The sequence below is a fragment of the Passer domesticus genome, chromosome 3, assembly GCF_036417665.1.
Source record: "Passer domesticus isolate bPasDom1 chromosome 3, bPasDom1.hap1, whole genome shotgun sequence".
In the NCBI taxonomy this organism is placed as follows: Eukaryota; Metazoa; Chordata; class Aves; order Passeriformes; family Passeridae; genus Passer; species Passer domesticus.
In genome coordinates this window covers 88,389,014-88,405,195 of record NC_087476.1, presented here as the reverse complement: position 1 = coordinate 88,405,195, position 16,182 = coordinate 88,389,014, and the positions used below count along the sequence as shown (strand labels likewise).

Genomic DNA, 16,182 nt, shown 5'->3' with positions numbered 1-16,182 from the left:
TAGCTAAAATTTAATAAACCTTAAATCAATGACCTTTCTTTTACTGAAAGCTTGCACTTGGGAAAACTAAGTTTCCTAAGAAATATATTTTTGGTGAACAAATGCCAAACAAAGGGCTATTTAAATCTGAACATTGTCTCAATTTATAGCTTGTGAACATTCAGTTCCTAAATTCCCGACTGCTACCTAATGTATAGTGGAGCTTTAGTTTAATCACATATCATTGATTTCAAAGTGTCAGAGTGATCTCATTGACAGTAATCAATAATAATCTAAAATCAATCAAATATGCTCTTGCACTATCATTCGTCAAATCTGAATATCCCAGAATTAACTGTAAGCATGGGAAAGAAAAAGAACGTAGAATTAAAAAAAAAAGGTACAAAAATACAAATCAGCAAACTTTGAGAAAATAATAGTGCACCTGAGCATGCTTCATGCCTGCTGGGGTAAGTCAATGATGAATCATACCACGCCTTCCCAGCAAATACTCTTGAAATATATTCTTTTTCAAACATGAAAATATAGAGCAACTGAAGGCAGCGAACACACAAGTAAATGATCAAGCATGATTTTATGTGCAGCCATGTTACGTGCCAAATATTAAATATGTTGCCAGTACATTACAAATAGCACAAGTATGTTACACTATGAAGAACTGCACATTTTAAGTTAGCCACGGCACTTCACAAAGCAAGATAGGATAAAATTGCCGCATTTCTGTACCAAAAGCATGAATAGCTGTAGCCACTTATCAAAAGAGCTGTTATTGTTGCCGAGGTCTCCTCTCTCAACACATTCACCTGTAATTTTGTCAAGGTAATAAATCCTTCTATTCATTACAGCACACTCAAAAGCACCCTGCTATTTAATTTAAATGAAAAAAAGGCCCAAAGTGTCTAAAACATTTACTTTTGCTAATGTAAAAGTGCTGGCATTTTACTTCATTCCTGATAAGCCGGTGCCAATGGATGCGATTATTCTTTTCTTATTCAAAGCATATCAGTAGTTCAAAAGCACTCTCAATCTTATCAGGTGTATGAACAGCACAGTTACTGAAAACAGTTTGTACTGCTCCTCTCTCTTTCTGCCAGGCTATCAGATAAACCTAACTAACTAACTGTATTTACACACAATCAAACATAAGCTGTGTCTTCAGCACACTGTAGCCTGCTTCTGGCACGTCACAGGTTTTCTGCTTGACATTAATCACAACTAAACCAGCAGCTTACAACAAAAACAGTCACTCCATAGCACTTAACACAAAAAGGACGTAGAGAGGGAAAAAATGAGAAAATTTTGTGAAGAATGATCACTTCCATCTCAATAATTCACAGGCATTTATCTGGTACTACTTGGAAAAGAGCATGGAAGCAATCAGTTTCAAATGCGTTCAAAACAGATCTGACACAGGCCTTACTAGTAGAAAAAAAGAATTTCCATTTACTTTTTTGTTTATTCTGTTCTCCTATCCTCCAAGAACTCCAAGATTTGCAAAGGGTGAAAAAGCAAAAGAAAGGAAAATGGTTACAGTGTCTGAAGGCATTTAAGTACCTTCACTGGTTTTGTCCATAACAAGACAGTGATTTCTCACGATCCAGCCTTCACCTGGCACTAAAAGACACACCACAAAACCAAAACAAAAAAATCCCCCACTCTCCCCCAGACAAGCCTCTCGGTAACTCTCCTTTCCATTCAGTGTCTCACATACAGAAATGTCAGTGCTAACTCCTGAGGAATAATAGCAGACCAACTACTTCAGAAGAGTCATGGCTCTGAAGATTTCACCTGCCATAGGAAATAGGCACAGCATCCCCTTCATTCTCCTCAGGGTGACAGTGTATTCCCAGGACGAGCACAGCATTTGAAGAGTTAAACATTAACCTGGCTGTGTGCTCTCAGCTCGCTAAATGAAAACTTCTGGAACACCAGGAGAAACCCTGAGTTTCGGCTCTTTGATTAATTACAGCCTTCCTTTGGAAGCTGGAGCTCCAGCCGCCGCGTAGAGGCTCCTTCCCAGTGCCAGTGGGACAGCCCAGTGACAGGCTCTCCCGAGTGACAGCCTCCCCCCGAGTACCTCTGATGGAGCAGCAAAGGGCAGCCCCGTGCCACCACCTGAGCCCATCCTGCGCCTCTGCCGGGGCTCCCGGCAGAACAGCCATCCTCGAGATTTGTGGGAGAACAATGAGCCGAATTAAGCCAAGTGTGCAGCGCCGGGTAATGCGGCCGATTGCTGTTTCTCCATCTGTGACACCGGGGCCTGGTGATTGATGGGACAGGTGTCATTCTTACCAATGTCAGCCACCTGCCGTGGCGGTGGCTGCTCGGCGCCCTTCGTATTCCCCAGCACCAACTGGGCCCAAGCGGCTCCTGCCAGGAGAGCAATGGGGTGTCCCTGGATGTCACTCAGCAACAGGGAACCCCAGCGTCACCCCTTTAACGCTGAGGGGAACAGTTGGTTGCAGACGTGGCGTTTCGCGCCACTTCGGAACATCTCGTCTGTCCCACCATGGTGGCAGCTGCTATGAGAACATTCCCATCAGTGAAAGTATTCCCTGGCAAAGTGAATATAATTCAGTAGAGAAAAACTTGCATTCAAAGAGCAATAAACTGCCATGGTAAGGGGTGAAAAAAAAAAATCCACTTTTTGATGTAAGAATTTTGCCATTCTTCAAAGCTAATTTTGCTAGCAATATACGGGCATTTGATTTGGAAATGCACTCTAAATCTACTTTAGATGGCAGGTGAGTTTTAGCACCTTTTTTTAACTTGATGCTTTTCCTTTTTTTTCCCCTTAAGAGTGAAAAAATAATTGTGCAGGAGAAAGCCTCACAGACTTGCTGAAATTAATCCCTCTGAAAACTATTTTAGCATTAATACTTGCCAATCGAGCATATCACGGTCCACCTAAAGCAATAAAATACCAACTTAAACACAACGTGACACTGGCATTCATCCTTCACAAAGACAGAAACCAAATTCTACAACCAATTTAAAGACAGAAAAAAATAATTTAAAGTAAATAAAGAATACAGAGAAAATTGCTTCATTCTTTCTCTTACATTTTCAATATATGGAAAACTATACAAACTGCCAGTAGTACTCTGCAAAGCATACATAAAAGAGTATAATTCCAGCTTTTTGTTAACTATTGTTTTTACTCGATTTTCCTGTTTTGTATTTCCTTAAAAATATTCATGTGTGAGATTGAAAAAAGTGTTTCTTCCAAAACAGCTCTAGAAACAAGCCCAGAAACAGAGGGGATGAGGGAAAGAGTAGCAATATCACAGGTAAGAACGGACAGAATAAAACAAGCCACCTCCTCCCCACCCATCCTGGCACCTTTATATGGGAAGGAATTTCAGAATGCTTAGGAACAAGCTAGCAGTACATTTTAGATATGACTTTTTCATTTCACTCACCAGCATCTCTACATCTACAGGACTTTAAATTGTTTCCTATCTAGCTGGGTTTGGGGGGGGGGCAGGGGGTGTATACGCACATAAGGCTGGCTTTAAATTTTTTGAATTAGATTTTTAGGGTTTTAAATTTTTTTTTCTTTTTTTGTTTGTTTAGAGTTAGGGTTTTTTTTCCAAGGCAATTCAAAACAAGCAACAGCAATTCCACATAATCTTCTCATTCCAACTTGCCAAAGCCATCAATCCCTGATCACACCTATTAGAATCTCACTGTAGCCAACACTACATTTTGCGACAGCTTGACCAGTTGTTTAAGGGAAGAGTGTGTGATGGAGCAAAGCTAAATCGACACATCTGTGATACTTCTGACACCCCTCAGCATGGCTAATATTAATTTGTTTTCTTTGGCTAGGTAAGTGCTGCCAAAACACATTACATATGGTATGTAGTTCCAATCAAAATGATGAAAAGGAGATGTGCAGGGTTTTTTTTTTTCACTTACAGCAACATAAAAACACACAGAGTGCTAAGAGACATCTTCGCAAAGCTATGGAGTAATAACTTGAAAAACCTCTAATCACTGTATCTTAAAGTTTGGTTTCAGAATACAACCCTTTAAGAGACTCTGCCCTCCCATATAAAGACAGCAGCTCAAAGCTGCAAAGAGTTTTTACTCAGGAAAAGAGAATATAATTTTCACTGTAAGATGAAAGGATATATTTCGACTATTCTCATATGCATAAGGGTAACTAATCATATTTCAGAAGGCTATCATATAAATAGATGTGCACAATTCTGTACAAGGATATTATAAATGGCTTGATTAGACCGAGGACAAGGCCTTCTATTTCATACACCCCATGATACTAACTTACCACAGTGTATGGTGATCCTCCTCCAATTTCATACTTAAGGGTCTGTATTAGTGTCACAAAATATTAAGTTTTGCGGGTGGTTTTTTCGTTTGTTTTGCTTTGCCTTGAAAATAATTTTGAACTAAGTAAGAAAATTTCACCTAGATGACATAAAAATTCAGGCTGGTGACCCACGGTAAGAATAAGACATTCAGTGGTACAGAAAAACAACATATGTTTGTCTCATACTCTGTGAAAGTACTTCTATTGCTCTAACTTTCATTAGGCTGCTAACAGACATTTTTCGAGCAAGTATAAGAAGCTGAAGTGAAAAAAAAAATTATTTCAATTTTAGAAGAAATGGGTAATGATGTTCTGATTTAAAAGCTACGCTACTTAAAAGAGGAAAATGATTGGAAATTAGGTAAGATTCCCTTTGATGTAAACCTGCTATCTCAAGGAACAGCAAAGAGAAAAGCCCTTCTTTGTTTGAAGGAAATACAAATTTACTAGAAAACACTACCCTACCAGCATTATGTAAACAAACCCAAGAGATTTAAAGCTTTTGTAACACAGAAAATACACAAATTGTTCCATAAGACACAGAAGTCAAAAGGCAATATCTTATAGAAGCTACTTTCCCAAGTGCTACTGAAAAAGAAATACCAAGGCCTTGAAAGAATAATTAAGCAATACTATCTGGCAATATGCAAATTCTGTTTAACATTTTTCTTTAATATTTCATAGTATTTACTTCTGGACAACAGACCCATAACAAAAGAAGAAAACAAAAACTTCACAACTGTAGGACTTCTGGAGAGGACTAAGGAGCATTAAAACCGCATATGTATTTTATATTTTTGTCTGAGGACATCATGGTGTGTATTAACAACCACATGCAGGAGGCTTTCCCCCCTAAAAATAATTATATTCTTTAGATGTAAATATAACTGTGTGTCCAAGGACATACTTAGCTGAAAAAATAAATCTGTTTGACAGCCAAAACTTACAGAAATGTGAATAAATATTAGACATCTCATTTACTTGTAAGATAATTTTTTTAATAAAAAAATACAGCATCCTTTAAGAGCAAAACTGTGAGTACAATACAAAACCTGCTAGATTACATGGAGAACCTAATACAAAATGAGCTGTAAATACTTTACATTGCTGGCCAGCTCTTTTCTCATGGATAAGAAAAAACCCACATAAAACCACATAAAGGCAGCTGCTTTTTGACAAGCAACTGCACAGAGGGAAGTTATATAGCTCTGCATATATATATATATACTTACTGTGTATATGTCTGTGGCTAACACACAACAATAGATGTACATTGCCAAAACTGCATAAGGAATATGCTATACACCTGGAACACACACAGAGGCATGGATATAAACATGTTTGAACGCAAGAATGGCTGGGCACAGGCAGAAGATTTCACAGAAAATGCAAATATACAGAACAAAACCACATACATATATGCTGCTACAGATAGCACTGTGCACGTATGACTCCCTAAGTCGAGCCTAAAAGACGATACACGAAATGTAAAAGAACGTGTAATAAGTGGAGTGTCAAGCTGCAGCGACTGTTGGTGTCATCCCTGCACTATCAAACATACATATGAGTATGATTGGAGACAGAGAGGCTAAATATTTCACTGTCAGAGCATGTCGAGAAATGCAATTCATTTCTCTCTCATGTGCTTTAGGACAATGACAATTTAATACAAGGCCAGTGGATGTAAAAGAGATAAAAACTGAACAAACTGGCCCAGCATAATCACAGATTTCCTCTAGAGAGCTTGGTAGCGTAAGGCTCATATGCACTTGTAACGGATCAACATTTTATTGTTTCTTCCCTCCATGAATTTGCTGTGAAAAAGAATTCATAGCAAAGCTTATCTTATAGACAGAAGCTACTTCAGGATTCAATAGGAACAAGAATTTCTTTCATATTTTTTCCTACTTCTCCTATACGTTTTACTTTCTCTAAGCAAAAAAGTAATTATTTTATATACTTCCTTGAAAGGTTAAATAAGCATTTTTTTTCATTCCTACTTATACTTCCAGAGAGGCGCAAGCAACCTCCCTGCAGGCCCAGGGTCAATCCTTTAAAAACAGTTCTGTAAAACGAATAATCCTGTATCATAAATATATCATATTTCTATACCACAATTTTTCTATTGTAACTTTGTAATATACAGAAATAGCAGCACAGCATGTGGACTGACATATCTGTGAAAATAGACATATCATACTTTTTAGCTACTCTAAGCAAAGTGGGCTTCAAGTATTGTTAAATATTATCATAGACAAGTTACCGTTTCTATTTGATGAATAGCACCATGTATTTGAAATTAATTGCAAAAGTAGGGTTGGCTAATGAGGTGGCCCTTATCTTTTCTCAGCAGTGCAAGCACAAGTATTTTTCTGCTGGCTCAATATTTTTTAAATGCCCAAAGTGCTATTAACTAAGTTGAAATCTGATTAAAATATGAACGTTAAAATATTCACAACAGCTAATGCAGCTACACAAAAAAAAGGCTAAGAAAATTCTCATCTCTTTTCTTATCATTAAGCATGTGTTTTGAAAAATAATAATTAAATAAATTGTTCCCTACAGATTCTCACAGTTGTTTTGCTTCCCATTAGCATCCTTGAAAACAGTTTGTTAAGACAATAGTTATTCTTTATTATGGAACTATGGGGATGATGCCCTTCTACCTGCCTCAGTTTAAAAAGAAATTTGTAGGAAATGTTAAAGCCTAAGGTCTGTCAGAAAAAGGACAGCGATTCTTAGGAGAAAATAGGGGAAAAAAGTATGGAAAAAATGATCTGCCATTCGAGAGAATTAATGGATATCCACAAGGGCTTTGCTAATAACATGGGTTAATTACCGCTGCAACGCACCAGGCTCAGTAAATAAAAGAGCACAACCATAAACACATTAAAATGAGCACCCATCACTAAAAGAGGGGTAAGCCCCAGTAAAGGAAAATCTGCCAGGTAGGCATTTCAGCAGAAACTCTTTATACTTCCTGTAGGATTCAAAACTTGCCAGCAGTGCAGCAGAACCAAAAAAGCAAAGCCCTACGACCAGAAACAGGGAAGGAAGAAGGGACCAAGGCCTGCCTGCTGCCCAAGGGGAGAGCCTTGGGAGAGCCCAGGCAGGGGCTACGCCACCCCACACACCGGGTACCCACTGGAACACCAGCCTGGGGCTTTATTTCTCAGGAATTACTGTAACAAGCTATCTAATAAGACAAACGGGCGAGGTTAAAGACCTTCAGAGCCTGGAGAAACCGTGGAGCGGAATCAAGTGCTGCTTCCCACTTCACAAAAAAGCGTTCTTCAGTCTGCCCTTCTCCTGCCTTTACGAATGAAAGACACTTCTAAAGAAATTCTTCAGCAATTTGAGGCTATGCCAAAATATTTTAAAGAGTGAAACTGACATAAACTCTTTTGTGTTTACCACATAATCACCTAGTGCACATGCAAACACACAAATATATGTACATGTGAGTAAAACATATGCTCATATTCATCCATACACAAACACAACCCAGCCAGACTCACAGGGTGACTCCACAGACCATTCCTACATCGCAACATGAGAACGGTTAGAAAAATATAAAATATTCACACCAACCATCACTGCACTGAAGTACTCACATGCTGTGACACCTACGTCCACTTTTTAAATGTTACAGCCATTCTATGCAACCTTTATTTCTTGTCAGAGTATTGTATCGGTTCTGTTGTAAAATGAAAATCTATACATGGGAACAGGTGAATTTGTTTCACATATAAACATTTTTGCACATTTTTAAACGGAGAAATGGAGAAAGCAGCTACATGTTCAAATGAATGAAACACAGTAAGCCACAAAACACAGCGCACAGAAGCTTTCTGGAGTTACAAATCTCCTCAATTTTCTATGTTTGGCATTCAGAGACCGTGTTTAAATTTACTAAACTACTTCTATTCTCTCCCCTCCCTAACCCTCTGCTTTTTTTGAGTGTTTCAATTGCCTTTCCTTCTTCCAACAGCTGTGACAACTGTTAAAACAGTCGGTAAAATTAAGTCCGCTCTATAATCCTTTAGTCAACGTTACATTTTAATCAGAGGTTGAAGGAGATTTCCCATTATGAACGCAGTGATTCATTTAGAATTATTAAACTGACACATACGTCAAAATGAGCAAATATATTTATTGCATCTGTTAGCTTATTAACTATTAGTAATTATTAGTGCTATTGTTATTGCTGAAAGAGCAAAAAACTAATACTGCAGCTGGCTTTAAGTTATTGCATTCTTTAACAAGCTCTGCCTTAAAATCAAAGCATACCTAGTGATGGTCACACAGATATCTGTGCACTCCCAAAATGTTCGGACCATTTGTAGCTTGAATCCTCTCTACTCTCATCCATAAGAACTGCAGAAACTCCTACATCTATTTGTATGTCCTTATGCATGTGCATATGCATGTTACAGTATGTAGCTCAATCCCAGTTATTATGGATATTAACGTAAACATGTAAATATAATATATATAACATATATAATATATCTAACATGTAAAACTGGTGTTTATTAAATGAGATGTAGAAGCAGATATGTTTCTGAATGTTAGTTCTTTTTCTGTGTCCACTCAATCCCACATGCCTCTAGCCCTGCACTCAGACAATATATTGAGTGTTTTGAGATGACTTTTAATTGAGTCAGAAGAAGAAAAAAATTAGTTTGTATCTTGCACCAGAGCCAAAAAGACATGTGCCCCGATTTCATTTAAATGCATCTACTCTAAGACGCTTATCTAAACTAATCATTCAAATTAGCTGTAAGAAGGTAAATTCAAGAAAGCTCCTTTGGGGGGGTTTGAAAAACCCACAGGGGAAAAAAAAACCCCACAACCATAAAATACTCAACTTATCGTCTTTTTATGTATTTTATGAAAAATTTGTCACTGTTAGGAAAAGCTGTGGAAACTGCATTCTTACATTATGAAGCTATCTTACACTATATACATACAGCTATGACCTATAAGCCATAGCTGAGAGGGCACCCTATCTCTGTTTATTTTCTTTTCTTTACCCCCAAAACACTACAGTGGGTTTTCCCCGCGTCCCCTTCCCAAACTGTATTCCTGCGAGCCAGGCTATTTGTTACTTCCCATCTTATTTCCCTAACATGCGATCACGGCAATTCACTTTTCATGCCTGGCTTAATTACCACCAGCCATGCACTGTGCAGGCAGTAAGGACAGCTAGTGGGCATCTACCTATAGTACACTGTCACCTCCTGTGCAGCCTCTCCGCGGCCGCGGCTGGGGCGATGCTGGCTGCCGGCCGGGGCTTCTCCTCGGCGCTCCCGTCTGTCACTCCCGGCCTAACACCGGGGCACAGCGACGTAAGTGGCTCGACAAGAAGAAAAATGAACCGGTGACAGCTCCCGTGATATACTAATATTTAATCCCGGCTGCAGGCTGAACTCAAGTTCAGGAGCCGCTCCTCAGCCCCAGACCGCCCGGTTCTGTTTGGGCGCCACGCTTTCCGCCGGAGTCACTCCGCCAGGTAGCTGAGAAGTGCCAGCCAAGAACTGCGGCTCCTCAGAAAGTGTGTTCGGCTGCCTTTTGTGGGGAGCAGCAGGCTCGGGGAGGGACACGCCGTGCGGCGCGGACCCCGCCAAGTGCCCCCCGCCGTCTCCCCGGCCGCCGACGCCGCGGGTCCGGAGCGGCGCCCCCGGCAAGGCGCTCGCACCGCACCGGGCACCGCGCCGGCGGCCGCTCCCGGCCGGCGCCCTCCCGCCCGCCGCCGCCTCTCCGCCGGCGCTGCCGGCGCACCTGTCAGATGGCGAGCGCCGGGGCGGCCGCGGGGCCGGGCGCTCGCCTGCCGCCAGCACCGCTCCCGCCGGGCGCATCCCGCCCGGCCCCCCCCACGGCGCGCAGCGGCCGCGCAGTGCCCCGGGCCGGCTCCCGCCCGCGGCCGCGGCGCAGCGTTACCTGCAGCGGCGTCTTAGGCGCCTGTCATGTTTTGGGGCAGGCGGCGTGCGGCGGTGGGGTGGGGGCGGGGAGCGGTACCTACTCTTCCTCGTAGTGCAGGGAGAGCGGCTCCGGCAGGCAAAGTTCTACCGAATCCATGTGCGCCCGGCGACCATCCTCCGTGCGCCCCCGCGGTGAAAGCAAAGTTTCCGTGGCCGAGCGCCGCGCACTTGGCACGGGCGCGCTCCGGGCGCGGCGGCGGCGGCGGCGGGCGGGGACCAAAAGCTCGCCCGCGCGCCTAATCAAGGACTTAAAGCCCCGCGCGGAGCTCATGAATATGCAGCAGGGCTGTACATATGCATCCCCCCGGCCCGGGGGGACGGCCGATTGGTGGGGCCGCGGCCAATCAGGCGCCAAGGGCGCCGGGGCGGCCCGGCGCGCGGGGCGCGCGGCAGGTAGAGGGTGGGGACGGGGGAGCGGCCTGAGGCGGCGGCGGCGGCGGCCGGGGCAGAGCCCGCGGACGGGCCCGCGCCGCCGGACCCACCGGCGGGGGCGGCCCGCTCCGCTTCCTGCCTTCCCTTCCCTTCCCGCCCGGCCCCAACTTCGGCAGGTACCTTGGCAGGCTCCCGGTTAAGGACTGCGCGCAAAGGTAGAGGATGAAGTTTGCGCCGCCGCCGCTGCCGGTCGTGGCGTTTCGCTGTGGCGGCAGCCGGGCTCGGCTCCCGGCGCGCTCTCCTGAACGCCGCTTCCCTAACCTTTGGAACTGCTCGGCGCCGGGGAAAAACAAATAATTATAACGCCAAGCGCGGCCTGCCGAAGCCTCTGGGTAACTCAACTTTTCATTGTCGTGCGAGTTGCTTTCGGGGGGAAAGGGGAGCGGGAGCGGGCTGGAATTTGACTATGTATATATGATATTATACATAAAAACATATAAAAATTACACAACTGTCTAATATAGAGATATCTAATTTCCTGTTTAAAATTCAAAGTTTCCTTTCTACTTAGTTAAAAAACAAAACAAAACAAAAAAAAAAAAAAAAAAAAACCAAACCAAAAAACCCCCAAAACATTCCTAACAAAACGAGCACAAATCCAGTCCTTAACATAATGGGTGCAACTGGGAGCAAATACAGGTACGCGTGTTCCTATACAACATGGGTGCGTGTGTTTATTTATATATATATACGTGTAAAGCATATGCTCCTATACGACTATTTGTGTGTTTAGATGTGTATATTTAAAAATGAGAAAGAAAAGATCCAGAACTGATCCATCTCATCTGTTAGTGTGCAGGGATTAGAGTGGACCAACTGAGCCTGCCTCATTTTAATGAGATAAGGGCTGCACTGGAGTAACTCTGCAGTAGTAAATCTGGGAGGGTGCCTAGACCTCTACAGTGTTTGGGGGGTTTGGGTTTTTTGTAAAGTAAGTTTTGCTGAACTAAAAGGGCAATAAACACACATCCCTGTAGGCATGCCTGCATAAACATCACCAAGCCCGGTTCCAGCAAAACACTGCTTACAGCCAGCTCAGAGTTGTTCTCTGGCGTATGAAAGATTCCTGATTAAACTTGTTCCAACACAAAGAATGTACTCAATTAGGGACATTAGAGACACTGTTTGCCCTGAAACACATGCAATATCCTGTTTTGAAAATATCAGTAATAAATATGGGATGATTTTTTTTTTCTCAAAAGCTACCACCTTTACTTAGTATTAGAACTAAGGCACCATACATATTTTCCAGGTTCAAAGCATTTCTGTCCCTACCAATGAAAACAGATGCAGGCTGTTTCTGTCCAGAAAAAAGCCAAACTGACACTTGGAAAGACAATAATTTCTTAGAATGCAGCTCAACTCTTAAAAAAATCTTTTGTGACTGGAGCCCTAACATGATGCAAATGGCAGTCTTTTAGATCAAAACAAATCAGTGTGAACCCTCAGAATGCAGTAATACTATTCACAGAAATGCCCTCTCCAGATCTGTCTCACAGCATTTTACCAAAAAATATACAGCAACAGAACCAAATCCCAACATATACAGGAATATGACATGCTTGTGTATGTTTACAGCAACGAGATACCAGCGTTCTGAATTTAACCTTATCTGAAGACTGGGCCTGCTTCCTACAAACCTGGTATAAATACTTGTAATTTTAGGAATCGGAACTCACACAGCAAAACTACAGCTCAGACTACTGTATAAAAGCAGGTAGTAAAAGCTTAATTACCAGTAGCATTATGCTGTCTATATTGTTAAATGTGAACTCTGTAATTAAGATGTAAATTTGCTTGTGAGCAGTGAATTAAAAAGCTCTGAAATGTAGAGTAAAATTTAAGTACTCTGTAGAAACATCGGGGACCAAAAAAAAATCAGTTTTTACCAGATTTTAAAACAGGAGGCATTAAATCATGTTACTCTGCTAGAACATCCTCTTTAAGTAACAATTTGATAAATGTAGATTTTGGAATCAAATCAGAACTTGAATAGGATGTCTTTATGTATAGTCATCAGTATGACTATATAAACTCAAAATATACATGTGCACATGGGCAAAACATGCAAACAAATATATTGTTTGTACTGTGTATTTCTGTGTATAGATTTGTAAGTATATAAGAGTATGTCTGTTTATAGATTTAGACCCAAAATGCTTATTTTTCTGTGTTTTTGATTCCAGAATTCTTTCAAATCTTTGGATGTATATGTCTTTTTCGTATAGAAATATCAGCCATAAATTACTCCCTGTACATGCATGATTTGATATGGTCACTTTTCTGTATTACATTCATTGGAAAACACCCTCCTGAAAATCTGACAGCTAATCCATTTTGAAACTCACCGAAGCACAGGTTAGCTTCATTCCTACTTTTGTTCATTATCTCCTAAGATTTTATATTCAGGGGCTGAAACACGATGGTCTCTCCTTCTGTGACGGTCTGTCTTCCTGTAAGCCCTCGTTTTCACATTCCTATAGTTTCCACTACCTTGTGAGCTTGTTGTCCCCCACGCTCCTCTACACCCCCAAAAAATGCATCTTTCCTCTCGCCCTGTGAGCTGTCACTAGTTTTCTATCAAGCATCTTTCATCCGAGCAAGCAGCTCTCTGCCCTGCCAGTGCTGCCTCTTGGAGAACCAGAAATACCGTGCTGTACTTTGCATGTTGATAAACAAAGCAGTTGGCTTCTTCCCCCAGGGACTGAAAGTGTCACCTCCACCAGACTGGGGCCTGGAATTCCAACTACATTCTTGAACTTGGGTTTCACTGTTACAGATCAGTTTGGGGAAAGTGGAAAAAAAAAAAAGATAAGAAAGAGATTACTGCAGCAAATAAGCTGGGGCTAACTGTAGCTTCATTTTAAGCTCTTCTGTAGAAATAAATAAAAGCAGTAGCTGGAAAGAGGGGGTGGGCAGCACCGAGAAGGCAATCCAGGTAAAAGTTTACTGAATTTTGTCAGGGAATACACAATAAGAACATGCATGCAAACACACATCTGCAATAACTTATCCAAATGTACAGTGCAAAATCTTACCACAAGGAGTCTATACTAAACAGTGGTAACGGAATCAAGAGAGGGGAAGGAAAAAATCATCAGGGGTGCCTGTACCAGTCAAGGGGCATTTCTGAGCAGCACCTACATTTCCATGTCTCTCTGTGCACCTAATTATTCCTGTGTGCCAAACAGTACATCTTTAAGCATCTTCACATCTAAATACTACAGAAATTAAGGCATCAGAAGAGCCAGATTCTTAAAGCATAACCACCTCAAGGCAACTGAAGTGAGGTTCAGTGGCACTTCACAGAGACCTCACAGTGCATTGTGTCAAATGTGTATTTACCAATAGGAGCAAAAAGCTGAAGCCAGCAGGGAAGCTGCAACAATATGAAAGTCTGGTAGCTGCCAAGGATTTATTTGGGAATAAGCGTACTTTAGATGAAGATTTGCAGTACCATGGAGGTTTATTCAAAGTCCAGCCGGAAAATACTATATTGTTAAGAGTTTGAAATAAATACTGAAGTGTCATCAAATATGTGATCTTCTTTTTATTCACAATCACTAATTAAAGAAACACAACTCAGATGTGATCTCACTCAATGCTACAGTGAGAATAACATTAGAACAGCATTGCCACTGTCTACTCCTTGTTTATGCTTCTCATTGGAAGGCACTCGGTGCACCCCTGGATATGCTGCTAGTGAATTAAAAAACTAACACCTCAGAAGTTCCAAATTCTGCTCACCTGTTTGTATATAGTTGGACAAATACTATCAAGTTATTACTTGAAAGCCATCTCCTTCTTCAGTCTGCATTTAGCATTAATTACTCTTTGTTTTGATCTTAGGGGAAAAAGCTCACGCAACACAATCTCTGATGCTCCTTAGAACTTTTCCACAGCGTGTTCACAAATACATGGAGCAAGGCTTTTAGCTTTAGCTGCTACATTCAATCCCAGCATATAAAAAATGTCTCTGTGAAATAACAGCAATTGCCTTACCATGTTACTGAACTACATTCAATTTATCTGGTCTCAAATAAATACTCCATATTTTCTCCTTGCTTTATTTTCAAGGGCATGGGTATGGGTATTTAAATGACTGCTTTCACTGGTACAGAATATAATCTGTTCACACTGCTATAAATAATTATTCTCTTGATGAAACACCTTTTCCAAAGCCTCTCACAAAATGAAAGAAAGGAAAAAAGAGAGAAAAAGAAAAAAGAAAAAAAAAAAACACCAGGAGGAGGGAGCCACATGCACATTGTCTGTTAACCACCACAAAAAGTCTCCTCCCTAAAGATAATTCAGGCACACACTTCAATATGGATATCTCACTATTACCCCAAGCTCTTTTTTTAGTGTAAGTTTCTTCAGAGAAACTGAAGTACATTTCTGTCTCAGACAGCCAAGGATAAGATGACTGAGGGAATTCAGTTGCTCTGTTTAATTAATACAGGATTATTTCACTTTCATTTTGTGAAGCTAATAATATGACTGGTGGAATGTCAGTAAAAATTAAATCATAAACTAGTGCAGTACCAAAGGGAAAACTTACTTTAGTTATGGAGTATTCCCAGTAGATATCTTGAAAATCTTATACATATTTACACTGATAAAATACCACATGTACTTCATGGGATACTGCAAGCTTTCTACAATCCTTGTGGCATGTTTTTACAGAGCAAGAGTTAACATTTTGAGATTATACATTAATAAATGAGTTGCAGTTGTATTGTTTCTTGAATGTTAAGCACCACATACTAAACGCAGGAACACGTTCAAGGTCAATGCCCTATTTTAGACCTTTTCAGCAGCTGTGATATTATGATAATCACACTTAAAATATTCCTACAGAAAGAGTAAATTAGCCCCTTTCACTAGAAGGATTATTATGATAAACAACAAATCTGAAAAAGAAATTCAGATTTCTCTTTTTGTTTGTTGTTTTCTGTTTTGTTTTGCTGGGTTTTTGTATTTTTTTTCCCAGCAATGCAATAAATTGCTGTCTTTTACTGTGATGGCTTTTCTATCCAGCAATTAAAAAAAATAAAATAGCAAACCTAAAACCCCAACACTTTATTCTGCACTTATATCACCTTTTGGTGGTGGTTTTTTTGGAGGCCTTACCTATGTAAAAGGGCCTTCCTTAAAATGCATTTATGCTTTCTATTAGAATCAAAACATACCAGTTGACATACATCCCATTCTATCACCTATACTGCAGTGAAATGTAATATCCCACTAAACCAGAAGTGAAAGAAGAAAACTTAGCATCAGCAGCTATTCCTGAGCAAGATTAGGGGTTTAGTTCCATCTAATTGAGGCATGAGACATGTCCCTCAATGGGTCTCTCCCCACTCCCCCACCTGCCCTTCTACCTGACTGCAAGCTCAAAACGCTAAAAATAGAAGAGGATGGAGCGTA

At 41.1% G+C, this 16,182-nt stretch overlaps 1 protein-coding gene and 1 long non-coding RNA gene across 30 annotated transcripts in view; one reads left to right on the top strand and one right to left on the bottom strand.

Moving 5' to 3' along the window:
* The window catches only part of ESRRG (estrogen related receptor gamma), a 389,256-nt gene that overhangs the window by 147,952 nt on the left and 225,122 nt on the right, over positions 1-16,182 (bottom strand). Inside the window, exon 1 of one of the 27 annotated variants that reach the window (XM_064414186.1) lies at positions 10,362-10,551. The exons of 24 other annotated variants lie outside the window; for them this stretch is intronic. In XM_064414186.1, the coding sequence (XP_064270256.1) occupies positions 10,362-10,417 (56 nt within the window). In that variant the 5' untranslated portion in view covers positions 10,418-10,551. Of the gene's footprint in view, positions 1-5,568; positions 5,587-10,279; positions 10,298-10,361; positions 10,552-16,182 lie in introns of those variants that run through there. 2 more of the 27 variants (XM_064414213.1, XM_064414214.1) reach the window with 2 other exon arrangements.
* LOC135297059 (uncharacterized) lies at positions 10,893-15,296 on the top strand. Of its 3 annotated transcripts, none has more exons than XR_010359081.1 (4): positions 10,893-11,084; positions 12,331-12,469; positions 12,939-13,110; positions 14,602-15,296. It is a non-coding gene; the product is annotated as an uncharacterized LOC135297059 (long non-coding RNA). The 3 variants fall into 3 exon arrangements; XR_010359080.1 differs by lacking the exon at positions 14,602-15,296 and adding an exon at positions 14,104-14,287 and having other exon boundaries at positions 10,898-11,084; XR_010359079.1 differs by lacking the exon at positions 14,602-15,296 and having other exon boundaries at positions 10,901-11,084; positions 12,939-14,287.